The 22857-nt window shown below is 34.8% G+C and overlaps 1 protein-coding gene across 5 annotated transcripts; it reads left to right on the top strand.

Annotated features, from left to right (window-relative positions):
• The first annotated feature begins 1897 nt into the window (after positions 1-1897).
• On the top strand, positions 1898-22300 carry LOC310733936 (uncharacterized protein). Of its 5 annotated transcripts, none has more exons than XM_083555464.1 (12): positions 1898-2116; positions 4133-4474; positions 4840-4982; positions 5314-7677; positions 12026-12117; positions 12384-12499; positions 13193-13415; positions 15658-16548; positions 17096-17241; positions 17445-17664; positions 19229-19413; positions 20685-22300. In XM_083555464.1, exons 8-12 carry the CDS (start codon positions 16518-16520, stop codon positions 20730-20732), a joined length of 630 nt encoding a protein of 209 aa, XP_083411590.1. In that variant the 5' UTR covers positions 1898-2116; positions 4133-4474; positions 4840-4982; positions 5314-7677; positions 12026-12117; positions 12384-12499; positions 13193-13415; positions 15658-16517; the 3' UTR covers positions 20733-22300. The 5 variants fall into 5 exon arrangements, 4 of the variants coding, with proteins under 4 accessions (XP_083411590.1, XP_083411592.1, XP_083411589.1 ...); XM_083555463.1 differs by having other exon boundaries at positions 1909-2116; positions 5862-7677; XR_014535909.1 differs by having other exon boundaries at positions 1925-2019; positions 5862-7677.
• The last annotated feature ends 557 nt before the right edge of the window (positions 22301-22857 follow it).

Raw genomic sequence — 22857 nt, 5'->3', positions numbered from 1 at the left:
AAGCTCAAAAGAGAATTTTATATTGACCCTTTTTTTTTTTGCAAAGACTTGCTTGCATGAATAAATATACAGGTGTATCTCAATAAATTAAAATATCATTAAAAAGTTGATTTTATATAATACAAAAAGTGAAACTTGTGTAATATATAGATTCAACACACACAAACTGATATGTTTCAAGTGTTTATTTCTTTTAATTTTGATGATTATGGCTTACAGCCAATAAAAACCCAAAATTCAGCATCTCAGAAAATGAGAATATTGTGAAAAAGTTCCATATTGGAGACTTGTGGTGTCAAACTCTAATCAGCTAATTAACTCAAAACACCTGCAAAGGAGTGAGTTGTCTCACTCTGGTTTAGGCTACACAATCATGGGGGAAGACTGCTGACTTGACAGTTGTCTAAAAGACGATCATTGGCACCCTGCACATGGAGGGTAAGACACAAAAGGTCCTCGCTAAAGAAGCTGTTGTTCACAGAGTTCTGTATCCCAGCACATTAATGGAAAGTTGAATGGAAGGAAAAAATGTGGTAGAAAAAGGTGAAACGAAGCCCAATTTAAGAATTTGGGGAGATTTACAAAGAGTGGACTGCAGCTGGAGTCAGTGCTTCAAGAGCCACCACACACAGCCGTATCCATGGGCTACAACTGACGCATTCCTTGTGTCAAGCCACTCCTGAACCAGAGACAACGTCAGAGGTGTCTTACTAGGGCAGAGAACAAAAAGGACAGGACTGTTGCTCAGTGGGCCAAAGTCCTCTTTTCAGATGGAAGGAAATAAAATTGTGCATTTCATTTCGATACCTGCCCACACTGCCAAAAGCACCAAAAGTTGGTTAAATGACCATGGTGTTGGTGTGCTTGACTGGCCAGCAAATTCACCAGACCTAAACCCCATTGAGAATCTATGAGGGTCCAGAGGAAAACGATAAAAAAGAGACCAAAAAATGCAGATGAACTGAAGGCCACTGTCAAAGAAACCTGGGCTTCCATACCACCTCAGCAGTGCCACAGACTGATCACCTCCAAGCCAAGCCGAATTGAAGCAGTAATTATAGCAAAAGGAGCCCCCACCAAGTATTGAGTACATATACAGTAAATGAACATGCTTTCCAGAAGGCTAACAATTCACTAAAAATGTTTTTTTTTTGATTGGTCTTAAACATTTTTTGAGATGAGTGAATTGGTGGGTAATAAACACTTGAAAATATATCAATCTGTGTGTGATAAATGTATATATAGTAATATACAAGTTTCACTTTTTGTAATAAATTACTAAAATAAATCAACTTTTTAATGATATTCTCATTTATTGAGATGCACTCAAAAATATATTATTTCCTTTTTCGTTCTGAAACAAACAATTCATTAGATGAATCAACACATTACACTTATTACCACTTATGAGCATTTTGAATAACTGAAGTTAAATTAAACGGAGAATGCTGAGGATGGATCCACCAGGAAGGAGGAAAAGAGAATGGCCAAGGAAGCGGTTTATGGATGTGGTGAGGGAAGACATGCAGGTAGTTGGGGTGAAAGAGGCAGATGTAGAGGACAGGAGGTATGGAGACGGATGATCTGCAAATTACACCTAATGGGAGAAGCCAAAAGAAGAAGAAGAACTTCAGAAAAAAATCATGGTAAATACTTTTTTTTAATACTTTGTATTCTTATATTAATGATTCTTATAATTCTTGATTTTTATTGTATTATTTGTTTTAATTTCCTTTGATATTTTTATGTTGAGATAAAATGAGTGTGGCATAGTTTTGTTTCCTAATTTTCACTTGTACATTTCCTCAATGAAACCTGGTCAGTGGGGGCCATTTTGGGTGCACATTAGTTTTCGATTTGTGTTTTGAAGTGTAAACAAATCAAGCTTGCAGGGACAGGAAAATGCCGGTGCAACCTATCTCATGGCTAGTTTCAATATTACGTCAGCATCTTTGCGATCTCAAAGAAAAATACATATAAGCATCTGCTGCTGCATGAAGAAAATGAAGAAAGAATACAGTAATTTTACTTCTTTAATTAAAATTTTTAATGACAATTTTTACATTTTAAAATTTGTCTAGCTGATGAGATCTCACAATGCATGAGTGTTTTTGGGGTAAGTTAATAGATGAACTACTTCATTTAAACAGACATTTTAAATAATCAATTTATGAAAAGTATTGCATTATACTAAATTCATAATTTGTTTATTTGATTATATTTGTTCTACATTGATTTTACAATAAATATATCTATCAGTGAATCAATTAATAAACCAGCTGTGATTATGATAAAATTATCTTAAGACAAATCTAGAAATGTTGCTGTACCTTACAGAAATATTGCTTTTTCAACAACAAATATTTCAAGGGCCAAAATCATTTCATCACTATATCTAAACAGAGTGTTGTATTTGTTTTCGATTACAGTGAGTTTCTCACTGTTTCTTTTTTTTCGATAACACCGTAATGTCTTCGTGCACCTACACATTTGTTCCCTTACCCTTACATAAATATAGGCTTAAAACAGAGGCGAATGTAACTTAGTGTTACATAACTAAATAGAATCATCAGTACATAAATAACCATATAATAAAAAAGGAATTCGCACCCCCTTTTAACTTCTTCACAACTTATTTTGGTCACTTAAATGTAATAAATAATTTAAAAGGGTCAGTTTATTATTTAGACAATTATCCATTTCAAATCAACAAATTTATTAGCTTTTTATTTCATAATTAGAACAATGAAATTTTTTGTACTATTTATTTTTTAACAGTTGGGTCAGTTTATTTGTTTTGGGCTGAACTTGAAGTGTATTTGAAAGTATTTTTATTTGACTAAAGCTAGCATCTGAAAACGGAAAAGAAAAAAAACAGGCGCCATTTAGATAGAAAATCCTTTGACTCATTAAAGGATAAAATTCCTGTTACATGTTAAGTGAACAGATGGAGGGAGTCTTTCCAATGTCACATTGAAGCCTTTATTCATGATTTAGCTCTAAAGCAGTAATTATATTGGCATGTACTATAGAAATCTATAGTACATGTACTATTGGCATGTACTGCAAAGTAAAAGTGCCTAAATATAAATGCAGGTAATATAGCAACAACTATTTATTAAAACAATATTTCTGGGTAATTTAAAAATTTCTCTGTTTCATTTCGAAATGGTAGTCTTTATTTTAAGTGCACTGTATTTATGCACAACCGCACAAAGCATGAAAGACGTTTGTGTTTAGGGTCTTGTGTATAGTTATTTTAATAGACCTTTTTGTAACATTGTTCATGAAAATGACCTACAAATCGGTCTATAGCTCTATATATAGAAATGACGTGCTGTGGTGTGGCTATGCTTTAGATGGAAGAGTGAAACAGGTTGTGGGCAGTGGGGCCTCCGGAGCAGTTATCTTTTTTCCACTCTCATTCTGTAGAACCGTATTCTAAAGAAATTTCTTTCTTGTTTTTCCACTTGTCCTTTTTTTGCTTTTCGCTTTTAGCATCTGATTCCAGGGCTTATATTTATCTTATATTAAATTTAATAATATTTTGCAAGTACATCTACAATATGGTGATATTTTGGTCTTTATTCTCACTATGAAACAACAGGAGCATATGGTCAGCTATTTGAACTCAACGTTGCTATATAATTTTTTTTAGGTAATTTAATACGGCTCAAGGATTGAAATTCAAATTCAAGTCCCAGTGCTCCCAAGCTACAAATTTTGGGCCCTTTCTAACAACAAGAAAAATATCTTTACTCATTGATGTAGATCTGATACATGTTAACATTTGAAAAATTTTACATAATTAACATACTCATGAATTAGTTCGGACAATGAAGCAAATAGTTTGAGCAGCAGCTTCTTTGTCTCATTTCTCTCATAATACATTTGTTAACTTTTTTGCTGCAAATGAATGGACACTGGCACTGAAAAAGCATAGCATAAGAACCAGGGGAACCAGAAAATTACATCACATTTCAACACAGTCTCACGGCATTTTCTGATATAGTCACGTACTTTTATGGACATGAATTTCCCTCTGTTTTTATGTCACTTAGCATGACTACCTCTTGAAAGAAAAGGTGTGTTCCTATGTTATAAGAGTTCTAAATTCTTGTTGTTATTTCAGCCTGCATTTTGGGGCTTGTTCTACATGTCTGGAAAGGTCTGAGTCAAGGTGTGCCCTTCATCCAAGCAAACTGCAATGAGGACATCAGTTTGCCATGCACAGTCAGTGATCAAAGTAGCAGTTACCGCTATATCGTTTGGTACAGAAATGAAACCGCCATAATAAAAAGAAATGTAAATACAGTGACATTTTATAACAAGTCATCTCCTGCATCTCTGGGAGTTCAAGGTGCACTGGTGATACAGAATGTGAAGCCTTCAGATTCTGGACTCTACCAGTGCTTCTTGGCTGCAAACGTTGGCTATAAAGACATGCAGTCAAATGTCTTGCTCAAAGTTTCAGGTGTGTGTAAGTTCATTCTGACTATACTTCTATATCATATGTCTATAGTATGTAAAATTCATCATGTAAGAAATAAAACTTCCTATTAAACAAGTTGGGTTCTTCCTTAATCTTAATAAAACAAACAACCAAGAAACCAAAACGTCATTAAGCCGTTTGTCCTGAAAAGTTGAAGTGACAGTTTTAACTATGATTGTTTCAAAATTCTGACACTAATGAGTTAGTGTTATAAATATTATTTCAATGTTACATGCAATAGCATGCAATACGTTTTACATATTAAACATATACAGTTTTCAACTGTAGGTTACTGTGCAAAGTGTTCCTATATATTTGTAATAGTTAAATCATCCTCTCATTTCCAGAGTGCCCGACTGTCAGTCCATTTTGGACTACAACTGGAAAACTGTGCATTCCTAATGTAGTAGAAGTTCCTCTTCTGTGGTCTTTGCTTGGTTTTAGTTTTTTCAGCCTGGCAAAAATCCTTTTCTGCACTATAACTGTCATAGTGAGTACACAGAACATAAATTTATTTTTACACGAAATGATAATGATATGCGATCTATTAATTGTGACGAATGCTTTACGTAATATGAAATGTTTTGTTGAGTTTATTTCTACATAGAACTGGTAATCATGCCATACATAGTGTGTTCATATAGTCATGTGTAGTCATAATATAAATAAATCTACACCAACCAGGCATTACATTATGACATTATATCATAATGATCGGTGAGTAAATAACACTAACTATCTTTTCATCATGGCACCTGTTAGTGTGTGGGATATATTAGGCAGCAAATGAACATTTTGTCCCCAATGTTGTGTGTTTGAAGCAGGAAAAATGGACAAGTGTAAGGATTTAAGTGAGTTTGACAAGAGCGAAATAGTGATGTCTAGACAACTGGGTCAGAGAATCTCCGAAACTCAGAAAGCTCTTGTGGGCTGTTCCCAGTCTGAAGTGGTCAGTATCTATTAAAAGTGGTCCAAGGAAAGAACAGTGGTGTACCAGCAACAGGTTCATGGGCAACCAAGGCACATTCATGCATGTGCGAAGCGAAGGCTGACCCGTGTGGTCCAATCCAACAGACGAGTAAATGTAGCTCAAATTGCTGAAGAAATAAATACTGTTATTGCTTGATGTGTCATGACTGTTTTAGCAGCAAAAGGGGGACAAACACAATATTAGGCAGGTGGTCATAATGTTATGCCTCATCATTGCCTGGTCAGTGTATAGGCCTATTTAAATGTATGGCTCAAATAGTTTGTTCCAAGCTGAAGTATGATTATACAAAAAGGAAGCTTGCAAATCATTGCACTTGTACCTTTTACTATATAGAGGCAAGCTTTAGTTTTGCATACTAATCGTGTTGTTTATGCTTAGATTTGCAAGAAGCAGAGAGAAAGTGAAGCAAGAAGCAGAAGCAAAAGCAGGAGACGGAGAAATGTTTCTTACAAACACAGAAACATAAAGCACATCTGAATCCACTACCAGCCTGCAAGAATTCGGATCCCCACAGATTCAAATTAGTCCTGTCCCTTAAGAAAAGTACTCCTAATATCAACTTATGTGTATAAAAGACACCTGTCACACAATCAATCTCTTCCATTCAAATCTCCCCACCACCATGGACAAGACCAAAGATCTGTCAAAGGACATAATGGGCTGCAAGACCATCAAAGAAACAACTGCAATAATTTGAAAATGGAATAAGTACAAGATAACAATCAATCGCCCTCGCTCTGCAGGTACTTGCAAGAACTCACCTCATGGGCTAAGGATATTCTGAGAAAGGTAAGGGATCAGCCCAGAATTACACAGAAGGAGCTTGTTAATGATCTCAAGGGAACTGGGCCCATAGTCATCATGAAAACCAAGGTCAAGAAGGCACATGTACAGGCCATCTAAATTTTGCAAATGAACACCTGAATGATTCAGAGAAGGCTTTGGAGAATGTGATGTGATCAGATGTGATGAAAAAGCCTCAATGACTTTACTCACCATGTTTAGAGGCAGAGAAATTATGAATATTACCCCAGGAACACCATCCCCACTGTCAAACATAGAGGTGGAAACTTCACAGCATGAACACAACCATGTACCGTAGAACCTTAGATTAAAACCCACAGGTCTCAGACAGAACAATGAAGATGGGTCTTGGATGGAACTTCCAGCACGACATTGACCCAAACCATAAGGCCAAGGCAACAATCAGATGGACATAAAATTCTCATTTTATTTGATGATTTTGTTTGCAACAACATACCAGAAGGCTTCTAAAAGAAAACCTGATTAAGAAAACCACAAGTATTTCCTGTGTTGGTTTGTCTATCATGCGTTTTAGTCACCTATTCCTGTGTTCTGCTTAAGTGACAATGAGAATGTGTGACTTTTCTTTTTCTTTTAGTTTTTGTGGTTCACATGCTGTGTTTCCGCAATAGGACCCTGTGTTCGTGTGTGTGTGTGTGTGTGTGTGTGTGTGGTGGGTGCTTTGTGCAACACATATATTTAACTGTTGTTTTCATACATTAAGAGCTCTGAAAGCTGAGTTCACTTGCACTTTATGCAAGTGCAACACAGTGAATGCAATAAAATAATTAATTCAATTAATAAATGACATTTAAATAACCATTTTTTTTGTAAAAAAATTGACTCCCAAATTATCATCATTATTCAAAAATTCCAAACATTCAGTAAATTGACTAAATATTAGAGTATTGGTCTGGGAATAAATCTATTATTTATTTCACACAGCAAATTATTTTAGTAGGAACAGATTAAGTAATAATCCCAGAAGAAAGCCACAGAAAGCTAAATACCAAAAAAACTCAATTTCTCAATTTTCCTTACTTATTAAGGTGCTTCATTGCGTGACTGGTTCTGCGTTTATAATTGTCTCAATGAAAATAAATCATAATGGAAATACCATACAATGTTTGAGTTACAAGATTTGTACATGATTTAAAGTAAATGTATATTAATTTTGTTGTTATAGTACATCTTATATATAGTGTGTTATCCATTAGAGATACAGTATGTGAAAATTTTGGTAGGAAGAAGAGTAATGAGTGCTGCATCAGATAACCTGACCTGCACAATCATCTAATCTAAATGCAGCTGACATGGTTTGGGATTAGTTAGCAGAGAGAGTGAAGGAAAAGCACTCAACACCTCTGGAAACATTGTAAAATCATTACAGGTGACTACCTCAAGAATCTAATGAGAGAATGTTATGAGTTTGCCAATATAATATATATAATATAATATAACAAATAATATAAATGTAGCTACTTTGGACAATCTAAAATATAAAACATTTTTTGTTTACCAAATTATTTACTAAATAATTAATACATGTTCTTTCATATTTTTGATGTCTTAAGTATTATGTACAAAAATATGTTGGAAAAAAAATAAAAAATAAACAGAAAAAGAAGCTGTGTCTTACTTAATTAAAAGGTTAAAGCAAAGTGCATTTTGACTGACTGACACTTATTAGGCCAGCAGTGAAGAAATGCTGCAAAGGTGAAAGTGCCACATTCTTACCATTTCCAAGCACTTTTTTAAATCAATAATTTTCTTATTATTTAATAGCTAAATGGTATCTTAATAGTAATTGAGGTTCTGAAATGTTACTGTACTATTGTAACAAAATAATATACATTTAAATCATGCACAAATATTGAAAACTTTTTTTTTGTTTTCATCATGATTCAATCTGTGAGCAGCAGTATGGTTTCATGCAGAGTAAGAGCACCACAGATGCATAATTTGCTTTGAGAATGTTGATGGAGAAGTATAGAGAAGGTCAGAAGGAGTTACATTGTGTGTTTGTGGATTTAGAGAAAGCGTACGATAGGGTGTTGAGAGAGGAGTTGTGGTAATGTATGAGGAAGTCAGGTGTGTCAGAGAAGAATGTGAGGGTGGTTTAGGACATGTATGAGGACAGTGTGACAGCAGTGATGTGTGCAGTAGGAACAACAGACTGGTTTAAGGACCTGAACATCTCCCACAACGGTGGCGTTGCCAAATAGCTCAACACAACAACGTGAGAGATCCTAGGTGGAATAGAGCGGAAACACTCTGTGCCACAGACGCATCTGTCTTGGCGGTAGTTTTCACTCGAGCACAAGGCGAATATCTACATATTGACACAACATCATCTACGGCCTTTGTTCTTGTGGAGACAAGGACTGCTTGTGTTTGAATCTATACAACCAGATTTGTGGGGGCGAATAAACAGGTGGGAATATGCGACTGCTATGTATCCCGGTAATTAGCATAGCTCTGATCTTTTTGGTAAGGGCAAAAGAACTAGCTCTAACAGAAGCAGAAGCGGGAATAACAATAGAATTTGTAGAAGGTCGCTCTGCAACATTTACCTGTGACCCCATAGGGAAAGCAGGACCACAATCCAATACTGAGCAATCTCGTTATGAATGGGGTATCGCGATGTACTTTTGCAAAGACTCTTGTAGTTGGGGCAGGTCTCCAACTCACTAACGAAATGAAACAACTATTGACTGTTACTACGAAATTAGAAAACGGGCAAAGCGTGACTTGTCAACTATGCCTAAATTTTACCAAGGTACTAAACTATGGGACCCCTGGACTAGCCGTGAGGCGATGACAGGGTGGTCATTAGTCTTGGGAGGGGGGCACCGCGGCAGCCCTATTAAAGATAAATGGACTTGCCTGGCAAGTGTTAAGGTTGGCCAACGAAACAGAGGAAGCGCTATTTGAGATATCAGCAGAACTACATACAATCAGAGAAGCAGTTATTCAAATTAGGTTGGTTTTAGATATGTTAACTGCGGAGAAAGGGGGCCTTCCTGGGAAGGCTGAGGAAAGCTCATCTCCCTCCCCCCATCCTGTCCATGTTCTACAGAGGGACCATTGAGAGCATCCTGAGCAGCTGCATCACTGCCTGGTTTGGGAACTGCACCGTCTCGGACCGCAAGACCCTACAGAGGATAGTGAGGACAGCTGAGAAGATTATCGGAATCTCTCTCCCCTCTATCATGGACATTTACACTACACGCTGCATCCGCAAAGCACACAGCATTGTGGATGATCACACACACCCGTCACACACACTTTTCACACTCCTACCATCAGGGAAACGGTTCCGAAGCATTTGGGCCGCCACATCCAGACTGTGCAACAGTTTTTCCCCGCAAGCCATCAGGCTCCTCAACAAAGAACTGAACTGAACTCTCTCTCACACACACACACACACACACACACACACACACACACACACTTACACACAACTGTGTGACTGATCCGCACAAACCGGACTCAACACCCATCATACACTTCGTTCACCCAGGTTTTCAATACCAATCACATTTTTCACGATCGCAAAATGTTTACATGCCGTCTGTTGCTGATTCCGGGACTTGTTATTTTGCACAATATTCTGTCCAAATCCTTTGGTTACTGTTAACTCTATTTTTGATTGCTGCTACTGCTGAATTGCACAAATTCTGTTTACATTTTTCTGTTTACACTGCACCTTATTCTGTTACGACAGGTTTTACTGGCGGAGCTATTTCTATTTTTAATTTTATATTTTGTGTATTGTGTATTGTCCTGCACTGTCCTGTGTTGTCTTGCACTGTCTTGTGTTGTCTTTTGCACTGTTTGCACCAGCTGCACACATGCACTTTATGTGGCGAGGATCTTAGTTCTCGGCCCTGTGTTCTTCTGTTCTGTACTGTTTGTTTTATGTTGTTCTATGTAGCACCTGGGTTCAGGAGGAACGTTGTTTTATTTCACTGTGTACTGCATCAGCTATATATGGTTGAAATGACAATAAAAGCTTCTTGACTTCTTGACTTCTTGGGTATGCAAAATGTTGGGAACATCCTGTTGTTTCAGCTTGCCGGATGTTTCAGCAAATGTGTAATTTCAGCAAAATGTGTAAATGTGCCTTGCATTACTACGGCGGTACGGGCGTGCATATCATCATCTGTAAGTACCCGCTTATTAGCCCTTACTCTAACTGAACCAAGTGACGACACTCAGGTTATCATAGAAGATGATAGCGAGGAGGATGATTATGCGTAAAACGGAATTTATGGAATGAAAGAAATAGGGAAAATCTTAAACAGAAGACCTATATTCTTGATGTGATAGATAAGTGTTTTATATGGTGAAATTTTTACATTAATATTATAATATTGTTTAATTATATGTATTTTGTTAAAATCAGTGTATGTATGAAGTTTTTCTTTTCAAAGCTGAACTGCAAATAATCCATAAAGCTTGCAATGTAGAGCGTGATCAAGGTTGCATGTCTGAACACAATACTCTTGACCGGGCACTGTGCTCTCAGCTAAGCAAAACATTCATTCATTCATTCATTTTCTCCCGCTTATCCGTAATTCGGGTCGCGGGGGCAGCAGTCTAAGCAGACACCCGCCTTCGACTGCTGCCCAATCCTCACAGCACCGTCCCTCCTGCAGGTGGTGAGCCCACGGGAAGGCGGCCCCACATCACAGACACATCACTTGATATTTCCCTCGTAAGGGACCCCCAGAGCATAGAGGGTTAAGGGCCTTGCTCAAGGGCCCAAGAGTGGCAGCTTGGCGATACCGGGGCTCGAACCCCAGACCTTCCGATCGGCAACCCAGCGCCTTAACCGCTGGAGCCACCACTCCCCCAAATTTTTTATTTTTTTTACCTTGTCTTGGGCTTGAACCGACAACCTTGTGGGGACCTGCTGATAGTTAAACCAATGCCTTAACACATTGAGCTATTCTCTCCCTAAGCAAAACAGAGAAAGATAAAAGATTATCTTTGTACAGAATGGGAAAACATCTGTGTGCAAAATGCGTCACTAGGGCAAAGTAAACTAAAACAGCGCGAGAAACAAATGATTAGTTTTATTATGGAACAAACCGATCAGTATAATATTGCAAGGTCGTAATAAGAGAAATAATAATATTGTCTTAAACAGCGAGAGAAAACAATTGATTATATTGCAATGTCGTAATAATAATGTGGTCTCGAAGGTTGAATAACAGCATAAAAGCATGGTGAGAAACGTTTATCGATGCGCTTCTCGGTGCAGCATTGTCTGACTGATGAACGTCTGTTTGCTCTCTGCAGAGGGTGCAGTCTTAGTGCCGGACCCAATCCAAGGAGGAGGTTTATGGATGTGGTGAGGGAAGACAGGTAGTTAGCTTGAAAGAGGCAGATGTAGAGGACAGTAGTATGGAGACGGATGATCCGATGTGGCGAGCCCAAATGGGAGCAGCCGACAGAAGAAGAAGAAGAAGAGGTTTTCATTATGATTCAGGTTTATTAAAACAGTTATACAGTTTATAAATATTTGTTTGTAAAATCATGATGATGGAAACCCCATGAGCTGCAAATGGCCCAATAACACCTGTAAAAACCTGGCCAATATTTTGAACTAGTTTAAATTTTTTGTTTGTTTTGATTTTAAATAGATTTTATAACTTAATACCGTGGTTCTGAGAGATGACTGGGCTGGGTAATGTGTACTAGTGATAGACGCCTTTTTAATTTGGGTGCAGGAAGTACAGGTCTGCTGGAGCTGCTGCAAACCAACCAACCAACCCTGGGTGCGCAAAAAGCTGGAAAATGACGCGACTAAGCATTGCTTTGAGTGAGTAATTTTTTCCAGTTATTCATAAAGATGCTTTTGCGATAAAAAAACAAAACAAAAAAAAAACAGTAAAAACCCGGGTATTTTCCATTTTGACGAATGTAAACAACGAAAACGAAACCAAAAAAAACAAAACAAAAGTGCAGGCGCAGTTTGCACACTGCAGAAATATGCAAAATACGTATACTGGTTGTTATAAAGAAATTAATGCATTGAATGATCCTATCATGTGAATCAATTTGAAGTATTTCTTTCTTTCTTTCCAGTTGTGAACCTGCTCGAGCTGTGTATGTCTTCACGGGAAAATAAGAGCTTCACTGAAATCCCATGCCAAGCAAAACGTGAATCAGAAGTTCAGTATCGGAGAATCACCTGGTACAAGGTATTAAAAAAAATATATTATTAGCAGAGAGACAAAAGAACAGCGGAAAATGGTTCAGATTCAAGTTCTAGCAAACCATAGCAAAACAACTGACAGCCTGAAATCCAGGAAGAGATCACCGACATTGTATAACCTACTGATTATGAAATTTCTGCGTTGTAAAATGTGGAAATGCTGCCATTGAATACACTCATGTGCAATTAGAGGTTTTAGACTACAATTTATTTGAATTTAGGATCTTTTATATAACAGCTTATAATATTACAACGAAATGCCCGACTTTGTTTACAGCGAGTCTGGTATTTATAGACCTTCCGCAGGACCCGGCTGTGCCTCTCGACCAATCAATGTCGATAGAGGCGGGGCTTCGGTTTTAAATTCTTTTTACTTCAGGCGTAACAACAACAGTTTGGCGCCATAGCACTCATATTAATATGGCATCATGCATGCGGCCCCATTATGGTGCAACAAATAGAAAGACAATTCAAATAAATAATTTTTAGAAAAAAAAAAGAATTTTTGATTGATATTTCAGTGAAATGTAAAACATAAATAATTGATAATGAAGGCTTTCTGAAGAGGAACATTTGTTACAATTCAATGTCTTCCTTCGCCAGACTTTATGACTGAGCCTCTACTGTCTGGAAGCATTATACATTTTTTAAATATTTGATTGAATCTTTTTTTTTACAGGTACAAAAGGGGTCTGAAGTGTTAACTGGTCTTGTAACAAAAGACCTGCATACACAGAAAACTGTCCTCTATAAATTTGTTGACCGGTCGTATGAAGTGAAAGATGATTACTCTTTGCTGTTCCCCAATGCTGGGCAGAGTGACTGTGGTCATTACCGCTGCACTCTGTGGCCTCCCGTAGGTCATTACATCCAGGAGGGCGACTACGAGTTGTATGCACTAGGTAATTCTTACTTATTCTCAATGTTATCATTATAGTCCTTAAAATTATATCTGCTTCAATTAAAATATATTTCAAACATGCACTACTAGGTCTAGGTAATATATGATTTGGTGCTGAAGGTGTCAAAAATATGCACAGACATTTGAACTCTTTGCTTTAGTTTTAGTTTGGAAAATTCTTTCTAAGGTTAGATATCATTACTAGTACATTACCCAATTTTGTCTTTTAATAAAATTTCCAATGAAATTAATTCAGTTTCTGGTTAAATATGCTTCTTTCTTTTCATGGTTTCTATGCAACATATCAGTGGAAGAGATTTTAGCAGAGTATTTAAAGATTTTATTTTTTAATGCTTTATCTTAAACTTTAGCATGTTATTATATTCAGCAGTTTTTCTGTTTTGTTTTTTTGGCTGCTGGTAAATAGAATGTGCTTTCCTGTAACTTTAACTTGTTTTCAAAATGAATAAAAAAAAATAAAAAAAGTGATTTCCCTAACGATCATATGTGTTAATAGGAAACTAAAACCACGCAGCAACCACAGACTGCAGACTGGTGCACAAAATAATTTTTTAGAAGAATTTGTAAAAGCTTGAAGGATGTGTTCATACAAAATGCAGTAAATCAGACAGCTGCAAAGGTAACATAGCTAACAAGATACAAAACCTTAAGACCTCCAATTAGCATCATGCATACATGGGGCCATTTTACAGAAATAGATGTAAAAATCCTACTCTGTCACCATGACAACTATATTTCTCAAGGTGAATAGCATTTGTTCCTTTTTTTTTTGAATTACAGAAACATACAAACTTGCCTTAATAATCTAAACATTTTTCTAACATTACAATACCCTAAACATGGTGTAACATCTTGAATGTTTTCTTCACTAGTTAGACGAATGTGTATTTCAACGTTAGCTTGCTTGATAGCAATAACTTGCAAAATGGCCTTACATTTATTTGCATTTTAAGATGGGAAAATAAACAGTAAATGTTTAGTATTGAAATATTGATTAACTGCTAAACTAAGCAGTATGTAGCAAGAATGCGGTTATAAATGCATGACCCTGAAATAATATTTTTCTTTAACAATATGTTTAGTGACACTGTCTATTGTGAGCACAATGTGCTATGCTGACATTTACTTGTTATTTTGGGATGTAAATATATTAAAACATTATTAAAATGTGGTGATATAGATATTGAAATATCCTGTGTCAGATGTTTCCGCTCAGAAAATACTTTGGCATGAATTATATGTGAACAATTTGCATAATGTAAATGCCGCATCTAATTAATGTACCTTAGCAGTTGCATAACTCTGTCTGATTATGAATAATTTTCACCATTTAAATGCTGAAAAAAAACGTTTATTCTGCTAGTCTATTATAAGGAAATTGCTGGAATTAACTCAAAATTATTTCTATGAGAATATGTTAATTAGCAACTGCTTCAGTGTCATTAGAACCAATTTTTAAATGAAATCTATGGTTATTACATTATTTATTGTGAACTTTCAAACATTTTTACATTTTTTATGTATTTAAACTTTTTAAAGTATTTTCATTTTGGGAATCCACTATTGAAAAATTGTTTTGTTCCTCAATACTTCAAAGTGAATACATGTATTGTATTTGGAAAATGCTCTAATACAGAGCAATTTATAATCTCATTTATACAGCTATATATTTGAGGGTCCAACTGTGGCAGGTCGGTGGTGCTAAAATCTAAAAACATGACCTTCAGATAAAAAATCTAACACTTTTAGCTGCCACAAAACTCCTAAAGTTTTGTTGTGTTTCATTCAAATAGAAATGTCTAAGGAGTACTTGAAGTAATATTAAGCAAGGGACATATAACAAGGGCTATGTATTTTTATTCAAGTACAGCCATTTCAAATGAAACATTACGTAAAGTTGTATCTGTGTGCTGCTAGGTAGCAGATATCTAGGTCATACTTAATCTTTTACTAGGTTTAATTGAGAGATGATAATGTAAGAAGAAGAAGATATTATTCCTAAATGAATTAGGATTTCCTACTGCATGTATCTGATTAAACATTATGTTCCTAAAACAAATGCTTCAGGTTGTTAAATGATCTTAAGTCTTTTCTATATGTGGTTTTTAGCCTTTTTGTGTACAAATGAACATGATCAATCTGTTAGTTAAAAACTCAATTGTAGCCATTTTGACACAGATTAATGCTTTCAATTTATTTGTTGGTTTGTGTTTTACAATCAGGTTGCTCCAGACATCCTCAGCAAACTACAACTCTCCCAGGTGAAAAAAGCACACTGAGATTGTTTAATCTTCCTGTGATTCTTGCAATCTCAATTTTGCTTGCTGTTGGTAATATGGGGATTGTTTATCTCAGCTGCAAAAAGATAATACAGAATAAAAAGAAAAAGCCAGATATGGAATATATGTGAAGGTGTGATAATGGTTTTAACCTAATGTTCTATTGTCTGGGTAAACATATTGCTTTAATCAATAAAACGCACCTTTTTTTTCTGTCATATACACTTGCCCAAACAGTCTATGTAATAAAAATATTATATAATGTTATTTTACTGTATATGCATTGTATATGTATTTTATTGATCATATTTTATAAATCTAATTAAAAAATATGTTCATGTTTCTATATTTATGTTAACAATAAAAATAATTGTCCTTTGAGATTCTTTCAAATTTAAAGATATCTTCAGAGAAAGTTTTCTTTTCTAATAATAATTATTATTATTATTGTTGTTATTATTATTACTATTTCTATTATAATTATTATTATTATCATTGCCATCATCATTATTATCATCTTCTCTGGAAATGTGTACAAAGAAGTTATTTCAGTATAACTGCTTTTAAATTTTCAAATGAGCTGCCAAAACTACACTGATAGAACGCAACGTGTTTCTATTACACAAACTGCTGTTTTTACATTTTTTTTTCCATTATGTTGTTACTTTAATTTTACAAATAACGTTTTTCCACCCTTCAAAAGAAGCAAAAACATTTCCTCTTCCTCACTCACGTTACCTTCTCACTTCCTTAAACGATGCCTCATCCGAACTTAACATAGTAGTATGTACAACTTGTGAAATATGAAGACCTACGAACTTTGCAAAATTCTTGGTAAGCAAAAAGATTTCTGTTTAACTTTTTTTTTTTTTTCCATTTTATGTATAGTCTTAATGCTACAAAAGGCTAAAAAAAATAAATAAAAAAATTAGTTAATACAAAGGTCTGATTATTATTTGTAATTAAATCTGTAAATGCTTAAGTTAAACGTGGATAGTATGTTAAAAGAGGGTTTTTTACAGGTTTGGCATTACTGGGTTTGTCTGGGTTTTTGAATCTCTGTAGTTTACTAGTGTTAGCAGGGAGCCATGCGATAAAAGTCATGGCTGAGACAATTATAAAGTCATGTTCGAGATACTGTAATAGCACTTTGATCTATTTGGACCAGTTTCGTTACATTTATGCTGCATTTCTCAGTAAATGGTTCAACGAATGACACAATCTAAATATAAGTAAAACCAGGTTGTGGTCAACAGTTTCCTTCTTATACTACTTTGAAATGACACATACCTATTTATTCTCAGGAAACATACAGTGCATTTAACGAGAAAAGTTTAGTTTTTCTGCTTGAATCTTGACATTTTTGTAACTGTTTCTCCAGCCTTGTGTCTGGCTATATCCACAGCTCTGTGTTATGCCAGTGAAGAAACACATTTCACAGTCCAATCAGAGTTCAACACAACCGCCACTTTACCCTGTGTTGCACTGAATTATAGTAATCATTACACATCCCTCACCTGGTACAAGGTACAATGCAATATTATAAACTAGTTTAAATAGACCTCTAAATCTGATTTACATTATTTTAACATACAGCAAGTGAATATATTTTATGAATGTTTTAGAGCTTGTAAATTTAGTGATTTGTGTGAGTGTTACATATGCACCCTGATGTATTTCTGTTTCTGGTATTTATCACAAATTATATCTTATAATTTATTTTTCAATAGGATTCTCCTAACAAAGAGGGCATTATTCGAATATCTACCAAGCAAAACACATCAGTGCTCTATAAGTACTATGAGAATCGTACAGATGTGTCCCTTACAAATGAAGGTTCGCTTGTCCTGGAGATGATTAATTTTTCACAAGCAGGAACATACAAATGCTACCTGGCTGGAAAAGTTGGATACAGAAATAATGTGTCATATGTTATGCTAAGTGTGACAGGTAAGTTTGTATGAATGTGAATCACTTTTAGTATGACTGTGATAAAATTTGAACTTAAAACTTCCCTTGTTGCTTTACCAAGTACTAATACTTCCTAACTATGGCCTGATGTATAAATTCCCAATTGTAATTCTAATCAACCCAATGAGCCAGATAGAACCACAGTTATATACATAGCTTTTTGTGCCAAACTAAGATGCTTTTCATGTTATTTTCGGGCTCATCATCTGCCCTGTCTTTCACTTACAGTATGTATTACATTGTCATTACCTGGTACAAGGTATTTTGCAAATATATATATATATATATATATATATATATATATATATATATATATATATATATATATATATATATATATATATATATATATATATATATATAATTGCCTGAATTCACGTATGTAAGCATATATTAAACTTCAGCAGAAAAACAAGTCAATTATTTAAATGCTACCACCCAGTTGGTTGTGCACTAAACAACAGCCTTTTTTGCATCTGCCAAAATGCAAAAATGGCTTTAATTCCACAGTGATTGAAAAAACAATCTGATCTTGCTCACTGCCAACTCTTTATTCCAGTGTATCTTGCTCACTCTTGCAATTACCAAGTCTAAGTAACTGAGGCTTCTGGCTATCCTGTTCCTGCCACAAAAAAACAGCATAGTAACACATTTTTTTTTTACCCTCTGCTTTGACTTAGAGTGCTAGAGGAAGGATACTAATTAGTCAGCAGGTTTTACATAGCCTGCAAGCTTTGTTTTCCCATGTTATGCTGAAAAGACTCTGCATGTGCTGGATAAATTTGTTCTGTTCTCAGGCAATTTGTGCAATGATTATCGTCCATCAGCCTACTCTAAATGCTGTAGGCATGCGTTTGCACACGTGCACTTCATGTAGTTCTGTGTATTGGGCTTTATGTTCTAGTTAGTTTTGTGTCATCTAATCTCAATTTATGTTGTTTTGTACAGTACCTACAGTATACAGTCAAAATGATAATTGAAGCCACTTTAAAATTGAATGCTTAGCAAACAAACAGCTCACCCTCCTGGCCAAGAATGCAAGAAGAGATGAAAGTTCACATATAGTTATGGGTTTTGGAAAACAAGAATATTAATCTGCATCACAGTTCCAAGGGTAATTTTTAAGGTTTTGAGTTTATTTTATTTTTCATGTAAAAATTCACTTTCTAATCACATGTTTTGCAAGGGTTTATTTTTTGGATACTCCAGGGAGGGTTATTAAGATGTGTTTGGTTAGTAATACAAAATGTTGTAGTATTTGCAGTGTTGTAGTTTTTTCATTTAAATTGATTTAGCTCATTTTGCTTTCAATAATTAAATCAGAGCAGTTTTGCTCCCCATGAACTCCTAATCAATCACATAAGAAGCAGAAACCAGTTATCTGCAGTTCAGTATATTCTTCAATCTCTAGCAAACAGCAAGCTCTTATCATGTTCATTATGTCTAGAATGTTTATTCAAATCAAGATTTTTTTATGTTAAATTTGTACTTAAATATTTTGCCATTGTTCTTCTATAACTTAGTTATTCTTTTCACTATATAGAGACTGTTTCTAAAACAACACCTACCACTCTGAATGTCACCACCGAGTTTGCTCTTCATTCCACTCTACTGAACTCATCTGTGCTGGCTCTCGCTGTGCCAGTGGATGTGAACCCATTATCTGTCCTGGTTGGATTCTTCAGCCTAAGTCTGAGCAAAGTTCTACTCTGTTTCATGTGTGTATGGGTAAGTGTTTTGTATTGTATGCCTTTTTAACATGTAACAACTGTATTCAATAACATTCCAGTGCAATCATTTCAAGAAGCCTTCCATTGTCATTCATGGGGCTTCAATTAACATGGGACAGGCTGATGGATCAAATATTCAAGGGAATAAATAAATAATAGTGACAGAATCAAGAAATAGAGACAATAGAATCAGTATGAGCATGTAAAGTAATTTATGTATAAATTACAGACCTTTTAAATGTTTTTAACAAATGAAAAACAACTGAATGATGGTACTTGGTCATGGTCTAACTGAAATATTAACTTTCCTAAAATTTACATTCTAAAATATATTAAGAATGTATATTATTGGCTCCTATTTATTAGGTGTGTACTTTAGTGTTAGCTATCTAGTATATGTGTGTTGGTTTAGGCAAGCTACACAGACTTGAATGATGTCATGTTCGCTAACTAGCAAGATAAGCCTGTTAGAATTATTAAACAATTTGAAGATTTTGTCAGAGGTACCACTGTCACATCTTAAGAAATCTTACAGGTATCCTACAAGATGGAAGAAATACATACAAAAAAACCCCATAAAATAAATAAAAAATAAATGTTTCATATTATTGGATACATATGTGCTAAATTTGTATTCCATAATCTAGACAACCAATCATTTTTTAGCATTATTCAGTGAAAGTTGTTCACTTTTCCTAGCTAAATTTAAGAAGAAAAATCAAATTTCTTTTTTTTAGATAATGTTTAATACATTAGTATGGTGTAATTAATAGTATACATTGTCTTTAAGATCTTTTGGTTATATTTAATTTTGTTGTTATTATTACATTAATTTACATTTCTACTGTGGAAACTACACCACCTCAAAGTGCCATTTTACTGCTGACTCATCAACTTTAATTTCTATAGTTTCATGACAAATTGACCTTTACGTATTTATATTTTCCATTCTTTACAAATGGTGTAAAAAAAAACATCTCAGCCTAAACGTCTTTTGTTTCTTCAGAAGGGTGTGAAAGTAGGTGAAGACAGCTTTGATGACTAAAATATGATTAACCCTCTGCTCACCCACACTCAACATTTCTTCCAGTAGAAGTGGAATTTTCTAATTAATTTTAAATATTTTCTTTTTAAAGCATTTAAAAAAGAGTTTTCAGAAATCATAACCGTGACATCAGGCCTTCAAGAATTTATGTATAAAAAATACAGAAAGGCATAGAATTAATTCACATTAATGATATACTACTATCTTTTTTTTTTTTTTAACAGGGTATGACAGTGTACAAGAAGCACCAGAGAAATAAATTATGGAGTTAACCAAGTAAGAGCAAAGAATTCCTGGACTTGCTGATAATACAGCATATACATTTTGGCCAGAGAAGAACTAATTAATTGTTATTCTTTATGCGATAATTCAATTAATCCAACTGATTCATCAGCTGTAAATATTTATGATGCAGTAAGGATATTATAGTTTATGCAATATATAATATTGAATAACATCAAGATGTCTATCTAATTATCATAACTTTATAACTGTGCCACTATAGTCATGTCATGACTTAATAGTCATTATTTGCAAATTTGCACATTTGCCAATAAAGATAGTGAACATTTAGTTTTTGAGTTTTAAATATTTCAAAAACCTTAGGTTCATTTACAAAGCAACAATTCAGTTTACAGCAGCCAATAAAGTTTCATGTAGCAAAATATGATCAAGAATTATGCCAATTTGCTATCTGTGTTGACGTTCCTATTCTTAATGCTAAATAATATATCTACCGAATCTACAAACATCTACATAATAAAGAAATAAGCCACCAGATATGATATGGCATACAAAGATGCTGTGGCCCTACCTTAGAAAAAAAAAAAAAAGTTTAATATGCTTGAATAAGCCAAGACTATTATACAATGACCTGCCCTTGTCTTTCTACAAGCTATGAACTAATTTGAAATATGCATATTGATGTATTATTAGTTTTAACAAATTTTGCTAATTAACTGTTACTTTCCAATTTCAACTGAGAAATATTTAATCACAACATTAGTACTATCACAATATAATTATAAGTACTGTTTCCATCCCTGAGTCAGTGTGTGAAATGATTTCCAGCTTCTTCCTACACTGGAATATGGAAACAAGTCATGTTAATAACTGAACAGTCACACAATTAAAGTTTAATTTTACAAATAGTTACAACTAGAGACCTTACTATCCAGTTGTGCAATTAAAGAGCTCTGTATTGTCGAATATTTTAGTGAAACATCTGGTTCTGTGATGAAAGAAAAACTACACTGGGTGTAAAAAATATTTTTGTTATAAAAAAATGTGTACTAACTTTGTATATGGCTCCAGGAAATACTTTATAATACATTATATTAACGTAGCTACTTTACAGCAATAAAGAACTGTTTGTGGATTTTTGTTTTGTGTTCATATGTTTCAATGCATATCAATACATATCAAAGGCTGGGCCGGTGTTGACAGATATCACATCACAGGGTGCCAAAAAGAGCGGAGACACTCAGCAGTTCCCCACTGTGCTTAATGACAGTAATGATCACATCCAAAATATATATCTATAAAAAGTCCAAAGGCATATATAGATGTCGTGAATACCGACCATGGGGTTTATTACAATCACTAAGGCGTTGCATTGGGTGAGTCACTGAAATATGGCCTCTCAGCATGATGCAGCTCTATAAAGTGCAGTTCAATTCAATCAGATGAAAAGAAAAGATGCTGGTGTATGAGTCTGTTATATCCTAGCTATAAACTTAGAGTGTTCTGGAATATTCTAACCACAATTCATAGTTCTAGTGAACAATTGCTATGTACCACTGAATGTAATTTATGTTATAAAATACACTATATAGACAAACGATTGCTGTTCCTGAGCATAATTTTCATATGTTCTTCCTAAATATCCCATTCCACATAATTCCACATTACATTTTTCTGAGAAGATGTACCACTAGATTTTGGAGTGTGGTTGTTTAAAATTTTGCTATTTCAGACACAAGAGTGCTAGTCCAGTCAGATAATGATGCAGGCTCAGAAGGCCTAAGGTGCAGTCAGTGTGCCAATTTATATGGTCTTCAATAGGATGGCAGGCTAATCAAGATCATCCATTTCAATCCATGTAAACCATAGAACATTGGAACAGGTGAGGGTCTCCTTCTTCAAGTGATCGATAGATTTAATGCTAGTGCGTCTAGAGACAATCTATACAGTTGTGTACCTCCAAATTTGTGTAACAGTTTGAACCACATATAGCTGAAAAAGTCAGGTTTCCCAATACTTTTGTTCATACAGTGCATGAATCTTAAAAAATGTTCAGCTCTTTTTCTTACATTTTTGATACCTTGGTCAAATATTTGTCTTATTATAAACAAAAGAGAGGCTGGTGAGAAAGATATTGAACACATCTACTTACTG

This window comes from Silurus aristotelis (genome assembly GCF_946808225.1).
Source record: "Silurus aristotelis genome assembly, chromosome: 11".
Lineage (NCBI taxonomy): Eukaryota > Metazoa > Chordata > Actinopteri > Siluriformes > Siluridae > Silurus > Silurus aristotelis.
The sequence above is the reverse complement of the archived record's forward strand: the minus strand, read 5'-3'. Positions and strand labels throughout refer to the sequence as shown.